The sequence below is a fragment of the Macrotis lagotis genome, chromosome X, assembly GCF_037893015.1.
Source record: "Macrotis lagotis isolate mMagLag1 chromosome X, bilby.v1.9.chrom.fasta, whole genome shotgun sequence".
In the NCBI taxonomy this organism is placed as follows: domain Eukaryota; kingdom Metazoa; phylum Chordata; class Mammalia; order Peramelemorphia; family Peramelidae; genus Macrotis; species Macrotis lagotis.
The window spans coordinates 653,336,915-653,360,739 of NC_133666.1; the positions used below are offsets into that span (position 1 = coordinate 653,336,915).

Here is a 23,825-nt window from a genome sequence, read left to right on the forward strand (position 1 = left end):
TAATTTTGACTATAATAAATTAAAAAGTTGTTGCAGAAACAAAATCAAGGCAACCAAGATCAGGAGGAAGGCAGAAAACTGGGGAGTAGGGAGGGGGAAATTTTACAAGAATATCTCCAAAGGGGGTGGAGTCAGGAGTACCTGGGTTCAAATCCGGTCTCAGACACTTAATAATTACCTAGCTATGTGGTCTTGGGCAAGCCAGTTTTATTCAAGTCTTGGAAAGATTAACAAAAAAAAGATTTAAAAAAAAGAATATCTCCAAAGAAGATCTCTCTTTTTTTTTTTAGGTTTTTTTTGTAAGGCAATGGGGTTAAGTGGCTTGTCCAAGGCCACAAGGTGATTATTAAGTGTCTGAGGTTGGATTTGAACGCAGGTACCAGGGCCAGGGCTCTGTCCATTGTGCCACCTAGCTGCCCCAAAGATCTCATTTTTAATAGAGAAATGAGTCAAATTTATAAGAACACAAGTCATTCATCAATTGATAAATGGTCAAGGGATATGAACAGGCAGTTGTCAAATAAAAAAAAACCAAAGTTATTATTATTCTCAAATGAGAAAATGTTCTCAATCACTATTGATTAGAGAAATGAAAATTAAAACAACTCTGAGGTACCACCTTACATCTGGACACATTGGACAAATAGGACAAAAAAGGAAAATGATCAATGTTGGAGGGCATGTAGGAAAATTGAGACACTAATGCTCTGTTGATGAAGTTGTGAACTGTTTCAACCATTCTGGAGAGTAATTTGGCACTATGCCTAAAGGGCTATAAAATTTTGTATACCCTTTGAAACATCAATACCACTACTAGTTTTATATCCAAAAGAGATTTAAAAAAAGAAGAAAATAAAGGAAGAAATTAAAAAAAGAGAAAGGACCACTATGTACACAATTATTTATAGCAACTTTTTTTGGTAGTAAAGAATTGGAAATTGAAAGGATACCATCAATTGTTGAATGCTTGAATAAGTTGTAGTATAAGATTATGATGCAATACCACTGTGCTACAAGAAATGACGAGCAGAAAAATCCAGAAAGACTTACATGAGTTGATATAAAATGAAGTGAGAAGAACCGGAAGGACATTTATACACAGCAACACTTATATATTGGAAAAACGATCATTTATGAAAGACTTTTTTTTATAAACTTTGTTTTTATTTCGGTCTGTTGTCTTCAAAACATGACTGAGAAGGAAATGTCAGTTTGCATGACGTCAAATGTCAAAATGACTTTTCTTATTTGAGGTGGGGGAGAGGAAGAATTTGAGACTTAGAAATTTTTTTTAAGTTACAATTTTTTTATATGTAATTAGGGAAAAATAAAATATTTTAAAAATATTAAAAAATAAAGATTGAAACTCCAGTGACTACTTATGTGTATCCATGTCTGTCTAGAATATGTCTTCTCAACTGTACCTCAGACTCTCTTGAATTGGATATCTCCTTCTGGTTGAGTAACTCCTGGTAACCAATGGGGAGGGAGGAGAGAGGAGAATTTTCCCCTTCCCCCATTCATCCCCCAAGTGAGGAAAGAGCTGGTTTCATCTTTGCCTGTTAGCTTTTGCCATCACCTTTCAAAGGTGAGGAACTCTCTAACTTTTCCATTTTAGCTATTTAAAATCATGCAAAGACACAGCCAATTTTCATTGTCTACTGACACATCAGAGAAAGGGTCTGTACTTTTAAAAAGGGTTCACACTCACATAATTTTCAATGCTTTGTTAAATGATTAAAACTTTATCATCTGTGATTGCATTCCAAGATTATATCAAGAGAGCTGGGGGAAAAGGGATTCAAATTTTCCTCCCCTACAGACAGAATGCTGGGGCTTCAAAAGTTTCAAAAAGAGAACACAGCATATTAGATCTGGAAGGGACATAGAACAGATTAGAGCTGGGAACACCTTTGGAACATATATTCTCCAGGTTGGAAGGGACTTCAGAGATATTCTAATATCTGAAAGGAGTCTCATCTTCAACATATCCTGTGGTTTTTATGCCTCTATTTAACTACCTGTAGTGACAGAGAACTAATTCCTTTTCCAGTCAATATCATTATTGGGCATTGGATGGGAGGCATGAAATGTGGCAGGTAGTGGAATGATGAGGGCAGACTACCCAGGGTGGGATCAGAGGCTTCACCAAGAACTCACAAGTAGACAAATTTAACCCAAAATAATTTTATTGTTGCCATTTCTTTTAATACAAAACAGGGTCCCCAGAGCCCTTGCCCCAGCCTTCCTGGCAGGGGAGGGGTAGGGTGGGGGGTGGGAGACGGGGATGGGGACCCACATGCCCCCAAATCTGGCTTCTTTTACTAATAGCCTAATGCCCCGATGCCTACCCCCAGCTGCCTCGAGGAGCTCCCAGGACTGGCATTCATATGAAGCTCCTTTGGTCTGAATGAAGCTCCCTCAGAAACCGGCCCCTAACCCTCTGACTCCCTGGGCCGGCCTCAGTGCGATACAGACAGTTTTCAAGTCTGAGAATAAATCAAGATACAGTAAACACAGGTTGGATAAGGATGAAGGGACAATCTGGTGAGAGATGGGAGGTGGGCGGCACCTTTAGGAGGAGAGGTGTGTGCATGTCTGGGGAGGGCAGTGTTGCTTGGGAAATCGGGGGATGACTTTTGGAACTCCCAGATCTCATGAATGATGTCTGGTGGTGGTTGTGGTAGAGAATCAGGTCTTCAGACATATTGGGGGGTGAAGCACCAAGATAAGAAAAAAAGTAGAGCCTTAGGTAGAACTTAAAAGTTGCCTCTTTTCCCCTTGCATGTGACTGGATCCATATTCCTAAAGAAATTTAACAGGATACTCTCTCCCCTTCCTCCTTCCTTTGCCCTTACAGCTCCAAACTGGGTAAGGGGATAGAGGCTCCCCATGGCTCCAGTGTCCAGTCTGGTCCTGTCCAGCAAGGTGGGCAGGGTTGACCTCTTGCAACCTTTCTCTCTCCAGAGACCCTAAGGCAGCCTCTGCAGTGAAGAGGAAGGTCAGATGGTTTGGGTTGTGTGGGGTGAAGGCAGTGGCCATCAGAGAAAGGACAGGGTAGAATAAAGGGAATGGCTGTGCCAGGCAGGAGAGAGAGCAGGAAGGGTTAAGGTTATTCTGTATGTAGGGGGAAAAATGGCACCCAGGTAGAAAAGACAGTATGGAATGAAAGGGTGGGGCAGTGCCCAAGATTCACAGGTGTGTGTGTGTGTGTGTGTGTGTGTGTGTGTGTGTGTGTGTGTGTATGTGTTTGTGTGCTTATGCATGTGTGTGTGTATGTGTGTGTGTGTGTATCTGTGTGTCTGTAGGGACAAGAAGGGGACATAGATAACATGGACCAGGGGAGTCAGGGTCAGGGTCAGGGTTGGGGTGGGGGCCTGGGGCCTCCAGGCTAGTAGAGATGGAGCTGTAGTTTCAGCCTCAGAGCTTGGCCTCCTTCCCCAGCCTGCTCCTCCAGCTCATCCCCTAGGGCTCTGGGCACACTCATGACCTCCAAGTGGTAGGCACCAGGACCAGGCTTCTTGCGACCCAGGCGCAGGTAGCTGAGACCCTCCTTGTGTTGCATGCGGAAGAAGCCTCCCTCATTGCCATGAGCAATAATGTATAACACTCGGTTCTCCAGGGCCTCCAGTGCAGGTAGCAGCTCCAGAATGTGCTCTCTGGGACCCAGGTTGGAGAGGTTCAAGGCCATGGCCAATGGGGCTTCTGTGTCTACACTGGCCAGGCTCATCTGGGGGAGCGGGGAGGAGGGAGAAAAAGAAGCCAAGGTAGTTAGAGCATAGGCCCCGAGGATCCCACAAAGAAGACTCAGTTTTCTCTTCTGTATGTTGTGAATGTGCTTCAAACATTTTCTAGCACTCTAGAAATGGGAAACAATCATCATTATTAATAATAACATTCTCTATCAGCAGTAGTTGTAGTAGCAGTGGACCTTAAACCATTCTTGTCCAGTGTGCTAGAATTGGACATTGGCTAAGTCACTTGCCTTCTCAGCCTCAGTTTCCTCTTCTGTAAAATGGTGACCTTGAGGTTTCATGATACAACAGCCTGTCTCTGTGCCATTGCCAGCCTGTCCCCCTTTTCTTGAAAGCTCTCTCTCCTCATCTCTTCCTCTTGGAATGTTTAGCTTCCTTCAAAATGTCACCTCCTCCATGAAGCCTTTCCTGATTTCCCTCTTCCCTTACAACAAACTTGTGTTTGCCTTACATCTCTTCAAATGTAGACAGATGATTTCCTTCAATAGAAGGTAAGCTGCTTGAGGGTAGCAATTGTTATGTTTTTAATTCTGATTCTCAGGGCCTTTGTGTTTTTATTTCTGATTCTCAGGGTCTCTGATGGAGCAAATGTTTAATAAGTTAATGAATTGAAAATTATGTTTTTAAAGTGGGACTTACTGCTGTTATTAATAACTAAGATAATTATAAGTCTTCAGACTCTAATAAATGTGGGATATTATTAACAGATTGTGAGGTCCACAAGCACAGGGACCAAACCTTAATTATGTTTAATTATTATGCATAATTAGGTCAAGCTTAATTATGCTCCCCTGAGTCTTGGGTACAGGGTTCCTCTGTATACAGCTAGCACTAAATGTTTGCCAACTTGAATTTCAATTTAGAGAATAAATCTCTGAACAACATAGACCTCACGCCCCATGATACTCCCATGAGACTGAAATAGAAAAACAATATTTGGGCTGGTTTCTACTCTTCTGCATTGCAACCAGCAGTCTGTTCCCCACCAAAATTAGTCTTTATAAGTGTATTTGGTGACTTTGAGAGGTCCTTCTGCCTGGGAGGTAGATTTGTAAATAGATCTAAGAAGAAAGACTATAAGGAGGTAACACAAGGTGGGTACTAGGGAGGATCATAGACTTTGGTGAGAAATGGGTGCAGAGTTGAGACCCAGAGATAATGATTTGTCTAAGGTCACGCAAGCAGTAACACAGCATTTGAACTCAGTTCCTGTGACTTTTGAATGCAGAGTTCTTTCCCCTACAACAAAAAAACCTCAAACATTTTACATATCAATACCTTCTGAAACAGCAAGGAGATGATCCTGAGCCTTCCTTGAGGGCTAAGATTGAGGTTGGCAGCTAGGTGGTGCTGGATGCAGCACTGGAGTCAGGAGGACCTGAGTTCAAATGTGATCCCAGATACTTACTAGGTGTGTGACCTTGGGCAAGTCACTTAACCCTGACTACCTTGCATCTGGGGCCATCTCCAGTCATCCTGATCCATATCTGACCACTGGACACAGATGGCTCTGAAGGAGAAAGTGAGACTGGTGACATTGCACAGCCCTCATCCCCCACCTCACTCAAATCCAATTCATGTGCTTGTCTTGGCATCATTTCCCTGATGTCATAGTCCTCTTGGGAAAAAAAGGACAAGCATTATCATCAGGATTGAGGTGAATTCCATGTTTTGGGTAGGCCAGGGGATCCTCTGGTCTGGGGACCCCCTTAGGGGTTTAGTGGCTCCCATTTCAGATACCATTGATTTAGTCCATTTTAATTGCTTGGGGAAACTAAGGGCAGGAACTTGCCTGGTTTTGGCCTTTCTTTGTATCTCCATGATACCTGACCCATAGCAAGTAATGAATAAAATGTTTGTGGACAAGACTTTGAGACTATAATTTGCAGAGATGGTGCTAAACTTGGCATTGGTAGAGGGGGGAAGGAATGAGAATTTATAAAGGATCTACTATGTGCCAAGCACTTTACTATTAATAGATCATTTGATCCTTCCGGTAGTCCTGGGAAGTAGGTCCTGTTATCAGCCTTATTTTACAGTAAACTAAATTGAAGCAGACAGAGGTTAAGTGATTTGCCCAAGGTCACACAGCTAGTGTCTAAGACTGAATTTGAACTCAGGTCTTCCTGATTGAAGGCCTAGAACTCTATCTACTGCATCACTTAGTTGCCTGAGGAGTTTCCTCATTGAGAAGTTTTCTATACTAGAGAAACCACAGGTCCAACCCCTACCTCTCTCCCCTCTCCCCTTTCTCTACTTCCTAGGAGTGTCTGACACATAGTAGTTATTTATTGACTAACCTGGGTGTGGGCACCCTCCCTCCTTTCCTCTCTCCCTTTACCTGGTGCCTCTGGGTCCCATTGGTGTGTCTTCGCTGCCGGCTTCTTTGGGAGTAACCGTTTATCTTACACTCATAGCAGGTGTCAGGAGAGAGCAGGTTCTCCTCATCCTCCTCCTCAGCAAGGGTGGGCAGATAGGAATTTTTGTCGAAGCCAAGTCCTGAGATGCAATGCCTGGCCCAGAAGAGGCATCTGAGGTCAGAGGAGCCTCCAGACTCCAGAGAATCCAACCCCTAGCCAGCCTAGATGTGTTCCTATTACCAGCCTTTCCCTGCTTCCATACACCACAATCCAGTTACACCAACCACCTTGCTGTTGTTTGTATACAATATCCCTGTCTTTGCACCAGCCTCACCCTTGGGAAGAGTCTGGTATCCCTCCTTCCCTCCACCTCCTGGTTTCCCTGATGTCTCAGCACAAATCTCATATCTGGTGGAAGCCTTTTCTGGGTTCTACAAGCATCTTTTCCTCAGACATTATCTTCCATCTATTCTGTACATGTCTTGTATGTAGATAGCTTTTTTTCTTTTTTTGAGGCAATTGGGGTTAAGTGACTTGCCCAGAATCACCCAGCTATTTAAGTGTCTGATGTTAGATTTGAACTCACTCCAGGGCCGGTACTCTATCCACTGTGCCACCTAGCTGTCCCTGTATATGGCTTTTTAACATGTCTCCTCCATTAGAATAGAAGCTCTTCGGGAACTGGGATTCTTTTCCTTTTTTATTTGTACTCCCAGAGCTTCACACAGTGCTTTATACCCAGTAAGAGCTCAATAAATGCCTGTTGATGAACTGTGAGTTGGAGCTGACCCAGGAAGGGAAGAGGAGAAAGACTGAGGACAGGAGCATGTTGGGAGCCAGGGTCTCTAAGTTGCTTGACACAGTTGAGGCAAGAAGACTCAAGGCAGTCACACTGCCTGATGGAACATTTCCTTCTTCAATATATATAGGGATTCCAAGCATACCAATATATATAGGTTTATTATTGATTGCAATATTTACTCACTCTAATAGTGGAATGACTATAAGGGAAGGATTTCAGAGAAATTCCTTGAATAAAACAGATTGTGAACTCTGTCCAAATTTAACAGGACTGCCTCTCCCTGAGGCATACAAAAGGCTTCAACATTATGAAATCTCTGAAAAACCCAACACTGGGAATTCCAAGATGTCAGAATATATACAGGGAAAACAGATACAAGTTGGGTCAGATAGAATTCCAAGGAAATTAATAGTTTTGCGCCCCTTACCATACACAGGAATATATGAAAAAGATGGTGAGAGAATAGTTAGTATAGGTGACCGATATGTGAACTCTAATAGCCTTAGTTTCATAGGAAAGAATAAAAAAGTCACAGAAACCGTGGTTTCTACCAATAAGGCCTGAAAGGAAAATTGGTTATTGTAAGAGTTAACGGATGGGTGGACCCTCATAAAGACCCTCACTATAGATTGTTAAGGAAGTATATCAAAAAACATTACTTATGCAAAAAAATATAAAAAACTTTCCATTAAAAGAATTGCTTAATTAATAACTTTAGATGAATTAACAATTATACAATGTAGTAACAAACAAGGTAACAGATAGGTTGAGGTCATCATGGTCTGAGTAGGGATAAAAATCAATTAACTATATGATTATTAATTAAACTAGTAATCACATGAATTATATGATTGATAATGAAAATTGTATACTTTTGTAACCAAGGAAATGATCTTAGCTTGCTTGCTTGATGCATACATGATTCTGAGACTATAAAAATAAATCCAAGCAGCTGACAGTCAGTCAACCTGCTCCTGCCTTTACCCCTGTGTTGACTCAACTAATTTTGCTGACTCTATCCCTCCTGTCAGGTTCCAAGAACCCCGCAGAAGTTGAACCCCCGTAGGAGCACATAGAAGAGCCTCCTCTTGGGAGAGCTGAAGGAAGCAGCCTATACAAGCACTGCTCCTGGCCCCAGATGGTAGATCTGTGTGATCATGTGTGTGGTAGGCATACAGGGATGTCTGTAGCTATGTGTTTACATGCACATGTATGTTATATCTGCACACATGAAGTATATACAGGTCAAAAATCACACAAGCTTAGAATCATAGAACCTCAGGATCTCAGAGCTGGAAGGAACCTCAGGGGTCAGCTAGTCCCACCCTTTCTGCAGTGTCACCAAATGGTCATCCAACCTGTGGTGTAGGGGACAGAGTTCTGATCTTAGAGCCAAGCAGACTTGGGTTCAAATCCTGATTCTAAAATTTACTGACTATGTGACCTCAAGCAAATCCTTTAACCCTTTAAGAGTCAGTTTCTTCATCTATCAAATGTGAGGGGTGGATTAGATGGCTTTGAAGGTCCTTTCCAGGGACAGATCTATGATCTGGGTGATGGTAACAAACATTTCAATAGAAAGTACAAAAAAATAGAAATAATAGAAAAAATAAAATAGTGCTTTTAGGTTGGCAAAAGGATTCCTCTAGGGAGCTGGTGGCACATTTGGACAGCTCTAGTGGTTAGGGCAGGGGAAATATAGCTTAGAGGATAGTTTCCTTAAAGAAGATCTAGGGATTTCAGTGGACCCTATGCCGCATGGTAGGACAGGATAGATTAAAAAAATCCAATAAGAATTTAGATTGCTACAAAATGGAGCTAGTCTCCAGACCAAGGAGGTGGTAATGTGTCATACTCGACTGTTCAGATCCTGTCTGGACTCCTGTGTGTAGCTCTGAGGATACATCTTAGGAAGAATACTACCAATCAGGAGAATAACCAGAGCAATGAGAATGGAAGGATGAAGGTCTCAAGTTCTTGCAATACAAGTATTAGTAAAAGGAATAGAGAATGATGGAGACTGGAGAAGAGAAGACTCAGGGCAGGATTTTTTAACTGTATTTTTTTTGATAATTACATTTCAATGTATTGTTTTACTTTGTAATTCTATGAATTTTATTTGATGTATTTAAAATATGCTTTTGAGAAGGGGTCTATAACTGATTGCCCAAAGGATCCAGGACCCAAAAGAGGTTCAGAGCCCCTGGCTTAGGGGGATGTGGTATTTCTCTTCAAATATATGAAGGGCTGTCATGTGAAAGAAGGACTTATTTTCTCCTTGGCACTAGAGGCCAAGACTAGGAGCAAATTTGAGCTCAATGTTGCAAAATCTTTCCTAATGATAAAGGCTACCCAAAGGAAGGAGTTACTTCCTGGCTGAGGTTGTGAGTTCCATGTCCTGGATGTCTTTAAGCAGAGGCCAGATAGGATGTTAAAGACTTCTCATATGGGACAGATAGGATCAAATGACTGCTAATATCTTTTCTATGAGCCTATATAGGAGGCCTGTACAGATGTGTGCAGGTCGAAGGAGAGAACTTTACTCACCCTTGCCCAGCACGGAAGTAACCCCCTGGACAGCCACATAAGTAGCCCCCATTGGTGTTGGAGCAGCCATAGCTGCAGGGGCTGCCCCCAGCAGAGCACTCATCCACATCCCTGCAGCCTCCAAAGGCCTGGTCGAAGTCGTAGCCCGAGGGGCAGACACACTTGAAGCTGCCCAGCGTATTGTAGCAGGAGGCTGAGCCACAGGCAGTGGGGCTGGAACACTCATTGTCATCTGGAAGGAGAAGGCAGAGTCTGAGACCAAGATGGCTGCTATGACTAAGGACAGGGCCATGGCTGGGCCTGAGGCTACCCAACCTGGATGGAGCTCTGGGCAAAGAAGTTATCCATAGAAGGCTAGGGTTCAGGAAGAAGAGAAAAGGCCATTAGGAGACCATGGGAAGTATAGTAAAAAGAGTTTCACCAGAGTTGTAAGTAGCAGTTTTGACTCCCAGGGCAAGGTTTTTGAACCTTGCCTGTGATAAGCATCAAGAAATGTATTGTCCTGGGGGAGAGAGAGATTGATTCTAGGATACTGCACTATAGTGGGAGGAGACCTGGGAAACACTTATCACTAGGGGATGAGGCTTGACCTGCATCACATGGAACATAACAGAAGGATTTAGAGGAGGAGTCAAAGGATGAAGCATGACAATGGATAGCTTCTGACTTTAATCATCTGTTCTTGCAAGTTTTGTGCTAAGTTCTGTTTCTATATTGGTAAAGGAGGGTAAGTGCCATCAGCCCCTCTATGTTTTGCTGTACTGGGTCTAAGCCCCAACAACCCTAGTTATGGAATTGAACTTTAGCAGAACATAGCAGGGAACCAGGAGTCAGGGGCTAGAAATCCAATGGTAAGAAGTCAAAGCTTTGTACCCATTCTCTCTCCCCTTCCTTCCTCTCCCCTTCATGTATTTTCTTCTCCAGGATATATTTCCCCACTTTTGCTTGCCTGATTTTTACCATTTCCATATCCAACTGCCCTCCCATCTCTATCTCTAAGTATTCCAATTGCCTTTCTCTATTCAGAATTTAGGTTATTAGTGATCCTAAGGAGTATGCCCTCTCCTCTGACTTCTTTTTATTTTTAAAATAATTTTTTATTGATACTTTTTGTTTTGGTATTATCTCCATTTTCTAATGTAGTTCCCTCCCCAACCTCCCTTCCCACCCTTGGCCATAACAGGCAATATTGTATCATAGTAAAATAGCTCTAGATTTGGATTCTGGAAACCCAGGTTCAAATCCTAGTTTTTCCATGGATGATCTGTTTGACCGTGGACAAGACTACCCAGCTTGAAGCCTCAGCTTCCTCTTCTGGAATATTATAGGGTTTAACGTTATGGATTAATTCCTAGGATCCCTTTCTGGCTCTAAATTGTAATATCCCAGGGGATTTAGCACTTACCTACACACTGGTCCCATTGAGAGTGTGGGGTGAAACCATTGGGGCAACCACAACGGTAACTGCCTACCATGTTCCTACAGCCATGCTGACAATGGTGAGTCCCATCGCACTCATCTACATCTGTAAGAAAATCACCCATTGCCCCATTCAACCAAAAGTCCTACTGTACAAGCAGGTTCACATTCTGTAATCAGAGGGCTTCCTCCATCCCTGTTAGATCTACCAACTACAAAGCTGATATCCATGTATGAAGAGTTTTGCATACAATTCACATGTTTGTAGGATGTCAAAACATTCTGAAAGTTCTCTGCAGTCTCTAATAAGAAATCTCCCTTTACCCCATAACTCTTCTCAAATCTTAATTTGCCCTTCCCTGGTCTCCAGATTCCAGAATGGGACCCCAGGTCCTGATCCCCTTGCAATGACTTGGCTCCTCTTTTACCTTCACAGCTGAGTCCTGTGCTATCCAGGGAGAATCCTCGTTGGCACTGACAGTTGTAGCTACCAGGGGTATTCTCACACTGTCCTTGGGCCCCACAGAGGCCTGGCTGGGTCATGCACTCGTCACTGTCTGCAAGAACAAACATTTGAGAATATCCCTGAGGGACTAAGATGGGGTTCTTGGAATGGCAAGAGTACCATATAGGTGACCCAGAGTGGTGGCCTTCTATCTCTGACCAGGGAATTAGGGAAGCAGTCAGGACCTTTTCTCTGTGTATCATAGAGTGGAAATACCAAGTGTGGGAGGGAGGAGAAATCCATATCTAGCCTTAGCCATTTCCCTTTGGGGGACTGTAGCTTGAAGTTTGGACAATTGATGGAACCCAATAGTTAAATAGTAACTACCCTTTCCAGGAGGCTGTCTCCCATCCCCAACCTCTCCCACCCCATCCCTCTGGCTTGAGGAGCTAGAGATAAGGAGGTTTAGGATCTGCTATTATCCATATCCCCATGGTTGATTCCGCCTCATTCAAGTCTCTTACATTCATGCCATCCTTTTGACTCACTTTGTTACTAAGTTAGATTATGGCCTTGTTCCCTCTCTTCTTGACTATTAGCATGTTTCCAAACCTATCTTTCACACAGCTACCAATTAATCTTTCTAATGACTAGGTTTAACTATTTCACTCCACTCTGCAAAAAATCTCTACTGACTTCTTATTTCTAGGACAAAATGCAAACTCTGCAGTCCGACACTCAAGTCCCCACCATAATATGGGTTTAGTATACCTTTCTGGCCTCATCTTACACTACTCCCATTGATGATGTCTCTATTCTGGTCAAACTGAACTACTCTTTGTTTCCTGATCTCATCCAGTCACATTCCACCCAAGCTTCCCAAGTCTGGAATGCACTCCTTCCTCATGTCTGCTTTGGTGAAATTTTTTTCTACTTTCAAGGACTAGTTCAGTAATTATCTACTCCATGAAGTCTTCCTTGATTCCCATTCTAGCTAAAAGTGCTTTCTCCCTCTGAAACTTTCCTAGAGCTCTTAGTCTGCATCTTGCCTTTGTTTCCATGACAGCCTATTTTGCATATTTATCAATATATATATAAGCCACAGTTTTCCTAGTATATTGTAATCTCTTTGAGGGCAAGAACTATGTCATCTTTCTAACTTTGTACTCTCAGAGTACAGCACAGGGCCCTGCTCATAATACACATTTAGTTGATTATCTATTTATCCAAGTATCTATCATCTATCTATCTATCTATCTTTCCATCTTTTCATCCATGCATCTGTCCATCTATCTATTTTACCTCTCTCCATTTGTTCTTCTATCTACCTATCTATCCATCCATACACCCATCCATCATTCTATCTAAATATACACAAAATATAGATATCTAGATAGATTTATATCTCTATATAGTAAAGCTAGAAGGGACCTCACAGGTCATTTAGTACACCTCCTTCATTTTACAGATGAAGAAACAGAGTCCCATAGTGACTTGACCAACATCACACCTGTAGTAAATAGCAAATCTGGCATTCAAACTCAGTTCCTCTGACTACAAATTCTATGGTCTTGTCATGTATCATTATGTCTCCCTACAAATGTTTGTTGCCTTGTATTTGAGGGAAGAGAAGCAGCTGTGTCAGAGTGAATCGTGCAAGTATTGTAGTGGACAAGGGTTCACACACCAGCTCTGCCCTTTGCTCTCCAAAGGATTTCACATCAACAATCTTGTGTCCTTTGAGTCTCCTCTGCGAAATGAGGAATGATGGGCTTAGATGGTCTCTAAAGTCTCTTCTCATTCCAAATTCTGAGATGCATGGCAGATTCAGGGAATCCAAGACTAATCTCACTCCAGGGTCAAATTGGAAGCAATCTCATGGAAGTTTATAGCTCAGTTCCTTCCCTTCTACCTTACCTAAACTCATCAGTTGAAAACCATGGGCCCTTTCCGACTTATTTCCCTTCTCTGCTCTCCAGATCACACAGCCATTCAAATTCCTGCCAGTCAGCCTGGACCTTGGTCTTAACTCTTTACTCTCCACAGTCTCCTAGTTTCTGTTTGGTTATCTTATCTCTGACTTATGGATGCCTTGTGTACCTTCCCTATTGTAAAGTGACTCTCCCTTTTCCCACACTAAATTATTTTGTATTTTTAGGGTACAAAGAGGGAGGACTATGACCTCTGGTTTCATTGGGACAAGGAAATGCTAGTGAGGGATTCCTACTATCCATGTTGATGAGCACCTGCTCTGACACTGGGAGTCTTTAGAAGTTGCCTAGGGGTCCAATGTATTGCCCAGGATCACACAGATCTTGAACCTAACTCTGAGGCCACCTCTCTACTTTGTACTTTCTTTGAACACATCTTGTATATGTATACATACATTGTTTCCCAATAGAATGAAAGATGTCTGAGGATAAAGATGGTTTTGTTTTCTCTTTTTGGATCCCCAGGGCCTAGAATTGTGATGGCCATGGAGTAGACATTCCATAAATGTAGGATGATTAAATGAGAGATTGGACTTGACCAGCTTGAGTGACAAAGCTCTGAGGGGGACCAGACCCAGTAGGTACTGGAGCAGTGAATTCCATTCCTGCCCTGTGTCCTATCCCACCAGCCTCCAATCCACGGTCATGGGTGACTCACCTAGACAAGAGTGGTGATGCTGTGTGAAGCCAGGGGGGCACTTGCAGGTGAAGCCTCCCACGGTGTTGACACAAAGGAACTGACAATTATGTTGCTTGGTGGCACATTCGTCAAGATCTAAAAATTGTGTTAATGATGACAACCACTGTACTGTACTCAAAGTACTGAACAAACATATTCTAGTATACGCTAATAGGCTCACACAGATTTAGAGCTGGCACAGATTTTAGAGGGCACAGAATTCAATATCCTCCTTTTTCAGATGAGGAACTTGAGGGTCAGAGATGGGAAACAGACTTGGCTGACAATCATAGAGCCAGTGTCAGAGTTGGGGTTCCACACCTGAGTTTTCTGAGTTCACGTTCAAGGATCTTGCCATACCCCTGAAGCCCAGCCTCCCTTCCTATCCTCTACCCCACAATGACACCCAATTGTCTAGGGCAGTGAATGGTCCTTGTCCTATGTTGTTTGGTCCCAGTAATTATCCTCAGAAATACCTAAAGGAGACTAGAAAGAGGACAGTGCTCAGATCAAAATGGTGGCTCTGGGATATCTCAAGGGAGTAGACTGGGCACCCAGTGGAGTCATGTATAGGTCACTCTCTTTTCTAGGTCTGGGTGAGGGGGGTAGGAGCAGCCAAATGAAAAAAAAACTTGGGCAGGCTTGGGCAAGCAAATCCTCCTTCTCCCCACCTCTATCAGGTGTCCCATGGGGCTCCTAAGGAACAAGACCAAAGAGAAGAATTCCATGCCCAGGAGCTTCCTGGGAAGTTGAAGATGGACAAATCATTCTTATGTCTGATCACCCTTGTCCTCCCCTTTCCCACCTCTAAGGCCAAGGCCCTCAGGTTGCCTTGGTCAGGGAAGAGAAGGTTTAGTCACCTTTACAGGTCTTGCCATTTGCCTGGAGGAGGTAACCCCGAGGGCAGGAGCATATGAAGCTGCCTTCTGTATTTTTGCACAGGAAGTTACAAGGCTTCGGAGATTGTTCACACTCATCCACATCTGAATGGGGGTAGGGGTAGAGAAAGGATGGAGAAATCAGACCATTCAGGCACAGGGAAGATCTCCCCCACCCCACAGGGCTCTCTCAATGTACAAGGTCAGGTCTCATTAGCATCCTTCCAGTCCCCCTTCCCTGAGCCTTTCTGACTCCCCTCTTCAGAAATCTCTGGCATCTCCCAAGCCCAACTCCTCAGTCTGGCATTTAAGGCACTCCCCTCCCTTTCCAGTCTTATCTCATACTCCTTCCCATGTCCTCTAAGCTCTAGTCAGTCTACTCTCTTTCCTCAAACATGCCCTAAATTCTTTCTCACCACTTCTGTGACTTCACTCACTCTATTTCCTAATCCTTGGGCATCCTCCCTCTTTTCCCTTTTAAAATACTATGCATCCCTAAAAGCTTGATTTAAATGTCATCACCTCCAGAAAGTTGTTCCTGATCCCCTGATTTTAAGTCCTAACCTCTCCACCTCCTCTCACATTTCACCTGGTTCTTTGCCTGTACCTCTCTGACATGTTTATCATAGGATGTCGTATAGTATAGTCATTTGAGTTTTTGTTTTATTCCTTTACCAAAATATAAACTCCAGGAAGAAGGACCAAGTTTCAGATAAACTTGACAAAGCAGCCATCAGATTAGGCACTTGTTGAATAAATGAATATATGAATGAAGGAATAAATGCAGGAATGATGAAGCGAATGAATGTAGTAATGAAGGAAGGAAGGAATGACTATATGAAGGAAAGCAGAAGCATATGAATGAATGAAAGTATGAATGTATGAAGGAAGGAATGAGTGAAGGGATGAAGGAAGAATGACTATAGGAATGAAAATAGGAATGAATGTAGGATCGAAAGAAGGAATGGATGTAGGAAGGAATGAATGAGTATTTGAATGAATGGAATGAATGAATATATGAAGTAATGAAAGAAGGAATGACTACAGGAATGAAGGTAGGAACAAATGTATGAGCGAATGAAGGAATGAATGTAGAAATGAAGGAAGGAATGAATGTATGAAGGAAGGAGTGAATATAAGAATGAAGAAAGGAATGAGCGAATGTATGAATGAAGGAAGCATTATATGAAAGAAAGAAGGAACATGAGTGAATGAAGGAATGAAGATGGAGTGAATGTATGAATGAAGGAATGAATGAATGTAGGAATGAAGAATGAAGAATGAAGAAATGAACGAATGTAGGAATGAAAGAAGGAATGAATGTGTGAATGAAAGAAGGAATGAATGTGTGAATGAAGGAAGGAAGGAATGTATGAAAGAAGGAAGAAACATATGAAGAAATGAAAGAATAAATGAATGAATGAATAAAGGAAGGAAAGGAGGAATGTATGAATGATTGAAAAAGGCTAGTAGAATGAACCTGGGGGATACCAGAAACCTAGCTCAGATACATGAGAATAAAACTCAGTTAACCCGCAGGGACCTCTTGAATTCATTTAGTCCTTCCTCAGTCTCCAACCAAAAACTAGGTTCCATCTCCTAGCTATTCTCATGTCATGGATAGAAGAATTTTCTGTCTCTCATAGCATTAGCCCTGGAAACTATGGCCTTGATCTGTGGTGCTACAATTGACCAGATGCCTAATAATAATTCCCATTTCTTTATTCTCTCTCTTTTCCACATATATACATACATACACCATAGTTGCACATATGTGTATATGTGTGCATATATATTTACACATGCTTTCCCTGTAACAAAATGATTTCCTTATAACAATACTGGGAGGCAAGGAGTATAAATGTTATATCTCTAGCTTGTGGATGAGCACACTGCGGTTCAAAGAAATTAAAGTGATTTGCCCAGAGGTTTCATTTTGGTCTCTCCTGATTCTGAATACAGTGCTTTCCCCTCTATAGCAAGTTTTATGGCCTTGTTCTCATTTTCCAGGATTCCTATTCTGAACTGATTGGCTGGGGACAGAGCCCCCTGGGCTAGGACTTACCCACACAGGCTGTGCCAGTAATGTCGGGTGTGTATCCAGTCTCACAGTGGCAGCGGAAAGAGCCGATGGTGTTGATGCACTGACCATTTTGACAGAGGTTGGCCAGAACTTTGCATTCATCAATGTCTGCAAAGAAGAAGAGACTCAATCCAATCCTGCTATCATACCATGGTCCCCACAATCCTTGGGGATTCTTGGCATGAAGTTCTAGCATGAAAAGTATCTCCCCATCCCTACCCTTCTACTTCTTACTACGGCTCCATGGCAATGAGCTGGTCTGTAGAAGTTGAGGGTTAATTTCTAAGTAGATTCCCACAGTGATTCTTTCTGTCCTGAACTAGTTCCCAGTTTACTCTCTGATCTCCTGGTAATAGTTCCTATTTGCATATTAGAACTCAGGTCTTCTTGACTCCAAGCCCAGAACTCTATTTAATCTATACTGTCTCTTGACATAGTCCACCAAAGGATAAATGATGTCTCCCCGGACATAGTCCCATTCCCCTAGGTACACAAAGAGGTCTCTCTCTCCCCAGCCTTCATTCCCCAAACTGAAAGAAGACCAGATTCCAATACTGCTGAAACATGAAAAAACTTCCCTGACTTCTCAGAACCATTTCAATTTATCAGAAAGTAAAGGCCCTAAGGATTCATCAATTGATCTGGCATGTCTTTAAAAAAAAAAAGAGGAGAGAAAGTCATCCTCAGCAGTGATGAACATCTAAAGTGGCTTTTTGAGTGGATCTATAATCACTCTCCAGGGGTTCTCTAAGAGTCTGTTTCTATGTGCGTTTTGACCTTGGCTGAACTTGCTGTCATAAATTAATCCTCTTTTAATAAGAGACTAAAGATGGGCATTGACATGTTAAGAATAGCAAAAACAATTTCTATAATAATTTATGATTTACAAATTGCTTTCCTCTAACCAGGAGGTAAGCAGTGAAAAGATTATTTTGTCCTTTTTACTGAAGGGGAAACTGAGGCTTAAAGAGAGAGGAAAGTAACTTCCTTAAAACTAGGAATATCAGAAGAGGGATTTGTCTGACCTCTGCCATCGGTGGTATAGCCAGAACCATGTGGGCACATCTTCCTGTAGTGGGCAGTGCCAGGGAGGGGACAGAGCTCACAGAGGGTGCCCCAGCCTCGGCCCCCATCACAACAGCACTCAGCTTTGGTGACTGGGTTGTGGTTGGTGGAAGACAGTTGACATGTGGTCTGCAGTACCTCAGTGAAGCAGGAACCTTGACGGGTGTCTGGGAAAGAATCAAAGGGAAAGGGTATGAGAAATAAATAACAACATTCCACATTTCTAAGTGCCTTTTTTTTTACAAGATACTTTCCCTAAATAGCCTGAAATAGATTTTTTGAAGGGGTGAAGGGATGGAAAGCTTTGGGTCTCTAATTTTACCTACTCCTAGTGTTAAAATGCTCTCCACTGATACAGATTGGCAACTAGTCTCAGGCAACTTGTATCATGAGAGGTAATATGGCCATGGCCAAGAACTTGTGTGGATCAGAGGCAAGCTTTAAAATGAGGTCTTACTGATACTAAGCCTCTTTCTGTAAAATACCCATTTTACAGATGGAAAATGTGAGTCCCAGAGACTAAGTGGTTTGTCCAGGGTCAAATGGTAAGTGACAGCTGGGTGTCAGAGCTGGGTATTTGAACCCAGATTCTCTGACTCCAGGGATCATAGAGACAGAAATGGAAATATTCTGAGGGGAGAGGCTGAATTGGGGGAACCCTAACAGAAGCCTTGGAGGCCTGCCTATCTCCAGGGGAAGTAGGGGGAGTATTCAGAGGACTTACCAAGGCACTCCGTGCCTGTGGGGCCGGCCTGGAAGCCCTCATTGCAGTCACAGTGGTAGCTGCCCACAGTGTTCACACAGCGTCCATTGGAGCAGAGGCCAGGCTGGGTTCGACATTCATTCTCATCTAAGGAAGGGGAAGACACCAATTCATGGACACCCAGTCTCTTCCATCCCCGATCTCCACAGGGTCTTCACTCTGCTTTTAAGCCAGATAAACAGCTTCTCTCTTGGTTCCTATGATTTCCCTTAGCTGCCCACTGGGGGTCAAGGGGTTCTTCCTTATACCCTTCTTTAGTGAGCCCCATTTCCCTCTGCTTCTGCTCCATAGACATGGAGACCAGTTGCCCAACGTTTCCTTCAAAGAAACTCTTCCTGCATTGGAAGATGGTGATCATCCTTTCCCTGGGGAAAGGAATTCTTTTATCTTTCCATGGGGAATTGGTATCCTCTATCATTTGGATATGCATGATGCCAATGGACATTAGTTTCCTATGGATGTGCCATACCCATCTCCTAAATATTGCCTCTCCAGTCTAGCAGAGGGGTGGCGGGTGCTTGGGAAAATTAACTAAAACCCGTTCTCTTCTCTCGTGGAGCTCAGTGTCCAGAAGAGGGATGGTCAAATGACAGATCAGTTCTCTGGGGAAAGGTTAAGGGTCTGGACTGCTTTCCCTGAAGAAGAGAAGGTTGAGGACTGATGATAAATGTTAAGGTGACACTAGATTCCATCCTTTCTTGTGTCCAGTTCTCAGTTCTTTGTCTTCCCTACTCCTAGTTTCTCAAGGTCCTGAAAGCTCAGTCAGCCACTTTTAAAAAAATTTATTTCTTTATTTATTAATCCAATATTCAAATGCATAAAAATTGACAAGAACATCATCGATAGTTCTGAGCTTTAAATTTTTTTCCTCTTCCCACTTCCCAAGGCAACCTAGCATTTATCAGACACTGTGTTAAATGCTGGGGTGGGTTGACAGAAACAGTGGGAGACAGAGATAGGCGAGAGGGAAAACAAGGACGAGGGTTACAGGAATGAGGCTGGGACAGAGATGGGAGATAAGGCTAGGGCATAATGATGGGAGATCAAAGAAGAAGAAGAGAGATGAAGGTCAAGGAGTGGGGCAGATGAGGCCAGAGATTTCAGGGAAGAGAAATGGGAAGAGTGGACCGGGGGGACAGTGATCAGGTAAAAGGATGGATAAACAGAGATGGTGGACAATGAGGGGTTTGGGGCTCTGGCCCTTACCTGTGCAGCCTTCACCGTGGGCCCGGGGCTGTAGGCCAGGGGGACAGATGCAGGTGAAGGTGCCTATCAAATTCTTGCAAAGCATCCCCCGGGCTGGGCAGTCATGCAGTCCCTCAGCACACTCGTCCAGATCTGCAGTCAATCACACATCTGGATGGGACTCCACCCCACCTGCCTTCCATGGCCTGCCCTCATTTCTGTAGCTTATCCATCCATTACATGGCCATGCTAACTAGGCCCAGCCCTAGGTCTAGTGCTGACCCTTCATAGGAAGGGATTCTCTCCTAGGGGTTGTTTGAGGCTGGGCTTCCTGAGGTTCCCATCTGACTGATCTAGTAGGCAGGTCTCTCTCTCACTAGCAAACAATTCCTGAAAGTCTTGGTCAAGCTCCCCTGTAAGACTCTCATTCTACACTAGCCCACACTAAGGACCTTGGTATTTTCTAAGTATAGTCAAGTAAGCTCTGCAGCTGTTCTCATTAAATCACCTGTTCACTGGCAGCCTCCCAACCCTAGATGTGTCTTCTTCATTTGTAGGTTCCCATTGATCACCTCCTAACCTCCTCATCCACCTCTCATTCAGTCTCCCTCCCTGCAACCTCTTCATCTTTCACATGTCTCTCATATAAATTTCTTTCCTTCCATCCAACCTCTACAACTACAACCTCCTTGTTTCCATCCAATCTCTCTACCTCTCCTCTAGTCTCCTCTCCTACTTAGCTTCCTCATTTTTTTTTTGGCAAGGAAATGGGGTTAAGTGACTTGCCCAAGGTCATCCATCTAGGTAATTATTAAGTGTGTGAGGCCAAACTTGAACTCAGATCCTCCTGACTCTACCTAATTGCCCCTGTTTCCTCAATTCTTAACTAACCTCCCTTCTAGCCTCCTTACTTCTCATCCAACCTCCTCATCTCCTTTCTAGCCTCCTTACCTCCCATGTAGTCTCATTTCCCAACCAAACTCCTCTCCTCCCATCCAACTCCTTATTTCACTTCCCATCCAACCTCATCACTTCCTTTCTAGTCTCACCTCCCAACCACTTCCCATCCTTTCTTTTCACCTCCCATCTAACCTCTTCACCTTCCTTCCAGTCTCCTCACCTCCCTTCTAGCCTCCTCACCTCTCTTCCAGCCTCCTCACCTCCCTTCCAGCCTCTTCACCTCCCTTCCAGCCTCTCCACCTCCCTTCCAGCCACCTCACCTCCCTTCTAGCTTCCTCAGCTCCCATCCAGTCTCCTCACTTCCCATCCAGCCTCTTCCTCTCCCCTCCAGCCTCCTCACCTCCCTTCCAGCCTCTTTACCTCCCATCCAGCTTCCTGTAGCCCTGGGACTTTAAAGCTAACCTTTACACATGACTCGATCTTCTCTCAGCATGTATCCAGAGGGGCAAGTGCATTCATAGGAGCCCTTGGTGTTGATGCAGCGGAATGCACAGAGCAGGGGATTCAGGGAGCATTCATTAATGTCTGTGGGGACAGACATTATGGGGAGGCCAAGGGGAGGCTGGGGAGGAGGTAGCTTGACAACCAGACCCACCCTGGAGCAACCCAGGTCTGAGCTAGTCTGCCCAACCTCAAAGGAATCACATCAGCAGAAAGATCAATTGAGTCCAAACCCCTCCTTGTTCCAATGGAGAACCTGAAGCTCCAAGTTGGAAGGAGATTTGCCTAAGGCCACATGGGTCAGTTTCCTGGCTCCCAGGTACTGAACCTTCCTGCCCACCCCAGGATACCCATTAGATTCTTTCAGGTTGGCGCACCCTCTCTCCCCAACACCCACTGGGGCCAGTTCTCACCCTCGCAGGTCATCATGGGGCCTGGCTCAAAGCCTTCATCACAGGTGCATTCAAAGCCCCCCACAACATTAGTACACACTCCATTTCCACAAGGATTTCCAACGGAGCACTCGTCCATGTCTGTGGTTAAGAGGCATGCATTAGCTGTGAGCCAGCTGAGGGTTCAGAAGAGATGTGTAGAGAATTATCTAGGCTACCTACAGCCCTTCTACCTGCTGTTAGGGAGTTAGGAAGAATGGGTCTGTGGGTTGTTTCCTATGGGTCCATTCTATACCAATTTATTGAGGTTTTGGAAGTCCTTTACTCTGTACCCAATTCCTGGCAGCAAAGGGAGATAGATAAAGGATCTTCTAAAAGATCATCTCTACAATTATAGATCATCTCTACAACCCATTCATTTTTCAGAGGGAGCATCTCTCATCCCTCTCTATTACTTCTCCACCCTTCCCAGTTTTCCCTATCCATCACTTCTGCTTTGGCCTCACACTCTTCCCACCAAAATTTTAATGTTAATAATTAATCAGTTCAAATTGATCTTGTCTGCTAATCACTGAGCCCTTCAACCTTTGTCTTCTTGCCACTCATCCTTTCTCGACCAACCATGCTCAGATATCCCCACCTTTTTTATGGTTTCTCCTCAAGGAGGAACAGCTGAGCAGTACTAGCAGAAGTCGCACCTACAACCTGGTTATACCCACTACAAATTGATATTATTTGATATCATTTGGGTTTCATTACTGCAGAGCAATCCTTTCACTTGTCTCTTATTCCCTCACTAGCACACACCTCCACTTGGTCTGTTCTAAATCTTTTCAGTCACCCAAGTTTGAAACCTTGTCTCTATATCTTACCTCACTTCCCTTCTCAAATCAGGTATCTTAGGCTACAGATTCTACTTCTGTGACATCTCTCACTCATATGTCTACTGGCCCTCATCAGGTTTTTCCTAGCTTTCTAACTGATCTCCCTGCCTTCCTTCTCTAAACCATCTCATCTAACTTTCCAGATGAGTTCTATAATGCTTTCCCTCTTACATTCTCATATTCCCCTTAAATCTTCTGTTCTTTTTTGTAATGTCCCTAATTTCTTCAACTGAGTCTCATGGAACAGGCCACTCATTCCTTCTTTACTCTGATTGCCCTTCTCTGGATCGGATGCAGTCTGTCAATGTCTCTCTAAATATGGTTCCTGGATTGACCACAACACTGTAGGCCTGGTCAATGAATCATATTTGATCCAATAATCTAATTTTACACATGATTAAAATAATGTTCAGCAATTTCTAACCAGTATAGATAACTATGGCTCTATCATTTTCCTCAATCTGAACATTATGTCTCTATTAATGAAGCTTAAAATGGAAGTAGTTTTTTTTGGGGATGAATGGGGCGCAAACTTAGAAAGCACTAATAGTGAGCTTGTATGACAGTAAGACCCTCTTCCTTTTTTTCTCCATTTTTCCTTCCTTTTTCTTTCTTTTTTTCTCCTCTTCCCCTTTCTTCTTTTTCCTCTTTCTCCTCTATCCTCCCTCCCCCCACATTTGAAATGAGAAAGATGCTCCTTTCATATGTTCAGTAAGGACTGCCCCAATCTATTATCTGAATTGTTCCATCTCTTCACCAACATCTTTGCCCGCCTAGAGTTGCCTCCACTTGGGACATATTCTTCTACTGATGAATCAATCTCTGGCCAGGATAAATATTTCATGTGGGTTCCCAGTCATGCTTATTTCACTGTCACTAACACTCTGTACCTCTCTATCTCTTCACCAAACCTTGACCCCATACCAGTACCCTTCTCCCAATTTTTCTTTTCTCTTAGATTTTCCATGTTTTATATTCTTCTAATAGAATTAAAAACTCTTTGAGAATAGAGACTAGCTTATTTTATTTTATTTAGTACTAACAGATGCTTAATAAATGCACTATTCATCATCATCATCATCATCATCATCATCATCATCATCATCATCATCATCATCTCTCTCTCTCTCTCTCTCTCTCTCTCTCTCTCTCTCTCTCTCTCTCTCTCTCTCTCTC

At 43.3% G+C, this 23,825-nt stretch overlaps 1 protein-coding gene across 1 annotated transcript in view; it reads right to left on the reverse strand.

Moving 5' to 3' along the window:
- Positions 1-2,345: 2,345 nt before the first annotated feature.
- The window catches only part of FBN3 (fibrillin 3), a 106,484-nt gene continuing 85,004 nt past the window's right edge, over positions 2,346-23,825 (reverse strand). Inside the window, exons 51-63 of the mRNA XM_074205012.1 lie at positions 21,787-21,906; positions 21,335-21,457; positions 19,994-20,125; positions 18,749-18,874; positions 17,985-18,191; positions 16,942-17,067; positions 14,859-14,981; positions 13,978-14,094; positions 11,312-11,440; positions 10,870-10,989; positions 9,465-9,696; positions 6,097-6,268; positions 2,346-3,730 (exon numbers count right to left, since the gene is read on the reverse strand). Of these exons, the coding sequence (XP_074061113.1) occupies positions 3,392-3,730; positions 6,097-6,268; positions 9,465-9,696; positions 10,870-10,989; positions 11,312-11,440; positions 13,978-14,094; positions 14,859-14,981; positions 16,942-17,067; positions 17,985-18,191; positions 18,749-18,874; positions 19,994-20,125; positions 21,335-21,457; positions 21,787-21,906 (2,066 nt within the window). The 3' untranslated portion in view covers positions 2,346-3,391. The remainder of the gene's footprint in view (positions 3,731-6,096; positions 6,269-9,464; positions 9,697-10,869; positions 10,990-11,311; positions 11,441-13,977; positions 14,095-14,858; positions 14,982-16,941; positions 17,068-17,984; positions 18,192-18,748; positions 18,875-19,993; positions 20,126-21,334; positions 21,458-21,786; positions 21,907-23,825) is intronic.